Source organism: Nematolebias whitei, unplaced genomic scaffold, assembly GCF_014905685.2.
Source record: "Nematolebias whitei isolate Nwh7 unplaced genomic scaffold, NemWhi1 Nwh_scaf_37, whole genome shotgun sequence".
Taxonomy (NCBI): domain Eukaryota; kingdom Metazoa; phylum Chordata; class Actinopteri; order Cyprinodontiformes; family Rivulidae; genus Nematolebias; species Nematolebias whitei.
The window spans coordinates 73,496-76,001 of NW_023618582.1; the positions used below are offsets into that span (position 1 = coordinate 73,496).

General features: G+C 41.9%; 1 protein-coding gene across 1 annotated transcript; it reads left to right on the forward strand.

The window, feature by feature from the left end:
* Positions 1 to 668: 668 nt before the first annotated feature.
* Positions 669 to 1,625, forward strand: LOC119429190 (piggyBac transposable element-derived protein 4-like; the record flags this gene model as incomplete). Its single annotated transcript, XM_037696866.1, has 3 exons — positions 669 to 907; positions 1,004 to 1,316; positions 1,490 to 1,625. Coding segments are annotated over exons 1-3 (688 nt in total), but the record flags the coding sequence as incomplete, so codon positions are not given.
* Between the last annotated feature and the right edge of the window lie 881 nt (positions 1,626 to 2,506).

The following is a 2,506-nucleotide window of genomic DNA, read 5'->3' on the forward strand; positions in this document are numbered from 1 at the left end:
GATTCACAGTACAAGAAGCTCTAGATCACATCCTTGCTGAAAATGATGCAGAGGACACACCTAGTGACACAGATGAGCCAGTTTCTGAGGAGGACGATGCTATTGAATATGAATCAGAGTACACAGATTCGTCGGATGAGGAGGGCACAGGTGCTGAAGCTGCTCCTGTAACTGAAACCTATAAATCCAAAAAGGGTAACATCACTTGGAGTGCGATTCCTCCTGTTTCACATGGCAGGGAAGCTGCTGAAAATGTTATGAAGATGACCCCTGGGATTACAAGGTTTGCTGTGACACGAGTAAGTGACATCAAGACATGCTTTGATTTGTTTATGCCATTGCCACTAAAGAAAGTCATCATTGCTATGACAAACCTCGAAGGGAAAAAAGTTCACGGTGACACTTGGAGGGACATTGATGAGGAGTACCTGGATGCTTTTATTGGTGTTCTTCTTCTCGCTGGCGTGTACAGATCCAGCAATGAGGCCCTTACTAGTCTCTGGGATGTGTCCACAGGCAGGAGTATTTTCCGCGCAACAATGTCACTTCAGACCTTTCAAATGATCTCAAGAGTCCTCAGATTTGACAACAGAGATACTAGAGCACGGTCTGACAAGCTTGCTCCCATCAAAGACGTCTGGGATAGATGGGTGAAGCTCCTTCCACTGATGTTCAACCCAGGACCAGAGGTGACAGTGGATGAGCGTCTTCTCCCTTTCCGTGGAAAATGCCCCTTCCGGCAATACATGCCCAGTAAGCCAGGCAAATATGGCATAAAAATCTGGGCAGCCTGTGATGCGAAAACCAGCTATGCCTGGAATCTACAGATTTACATAGGCAAACTTGCAGCTGGCATCCCTGAGAAGAATCAAGGAAAACGGGTAATCCTTGATATGACTACTGGACTGCGGGGTCACAATATCACGTGTGACAATTTCTTCACCAGCTATTATCTTGGACAAGAACCTCTCAAGAGGAAACTTACCATGGTGGGCACAATAAGAAAAAATAAACCTGAGCTGCCCCTTGAAATTTTGCAGGTGAAAGACAGGGCTCCACTGTCTTCAAAATTTGCTTTTACAGAAACCACCAGTGTTGTTTCATACTGTCCCAAAAAGAACCGGAGTGTAGTACTTATGTCCACTCTTCACAAAGATGCAGCTGTGTCAACAAGAAGTGACAAAAAGCCTGAAATCATCTTGGACTACAATAAAAACAAAGGAGGAGTGGACACCCTGGACAAGCTGACTGCCACCTACACTTGCCAGCGAATGACCAGGAGATGGCCAATGGTTGTATTTTACAACATCCTAGATGTGTCTGCATACAATGCATTTGTCTTGTGGACCCAGACTGACTTGGGGTGGAACGCCAAAAAAAAACACAAGCGGAGATTGTTCCTTCAGGAGCTAGGAAATTTGTTGATCAAGCCATACATTGAGAGAAGGGAACGGATACCCCGAGACCCAGCCACTGCGAACGTTGTCAGACAGCTCCGGAGCACCACTCCAACCACATCATCAGCTGCACAAAGTGCATCAGTGACAACACGCCCTTCAGGCAGCCGGGCTTCAACATCGACCACACCCACAACTCCACCTGCTTCAAAACGAAAGAGGTGTCAGGTGTGCCCAAGCAATAAAGACCGGAAAACAAACACATTGTGCCTTGACTGCAGAAAATACATATGCAAAGAACATACGAAAACTGCCACTTTTTGCAACACATGCATCTGAACACAACGCAAGTTCATACGCAAGTTCATACGCATGCATGAAAGACAGAAAGAAACTAGAAAGAGCATGTTTTTAACTAGAAAAGTATTTATTTCATTTTGATTTTTTCTTGTCTTTCTGAATCTGTATTTTGTATTATTACTTGTTCTGCTTTTTATTTTATATTGGTATTAAAGTTCAATGTTTGAAAAGAAATGTTTCTTCCTTTTTTTGACGTAAATATACATGGGTCAAAACTTACCCTTAACACTATAAATGTTACTATGGTTAATAATATTAAAATAACAAAATAATAAGACAAATTTATTTTAGAGATGTGTTCTAATACTTCTTAAAAAAAACCTGTTTTGAGGGAATTTTTTGGCTGATTGAAGACGGGTCACAACTGACCCGTTCACATCATAAGTGCGTGCGGGATCTTGCCCCGCTAGGAAGGTTAAGGTTCGTTATTGTGATACTTTCTTTCTTGCATAACTCATCACTCGTAAGACATTTGTGAAAAAACACGTTCTGAGAACATGGTTCACTTCCTTGTTAAACTCTTGACATTATAAAACAATGCAGAGTACACTTTTAAAATCATAAAAGATTACATCGTCAACTACATTAACTTTACTTGAGTCCCTTGTAATAAACAAATCATATTTCTATATTTAAAATATAACAGGTTCAGCTAAGGGAAATGTTTTCCATCCTTCACTTTTTTCTTCTCTCCCCATTCCTCCCGCTTGCGTGTATGTGCTTGAGTGTGTACGTGCATGTGTGTGTTT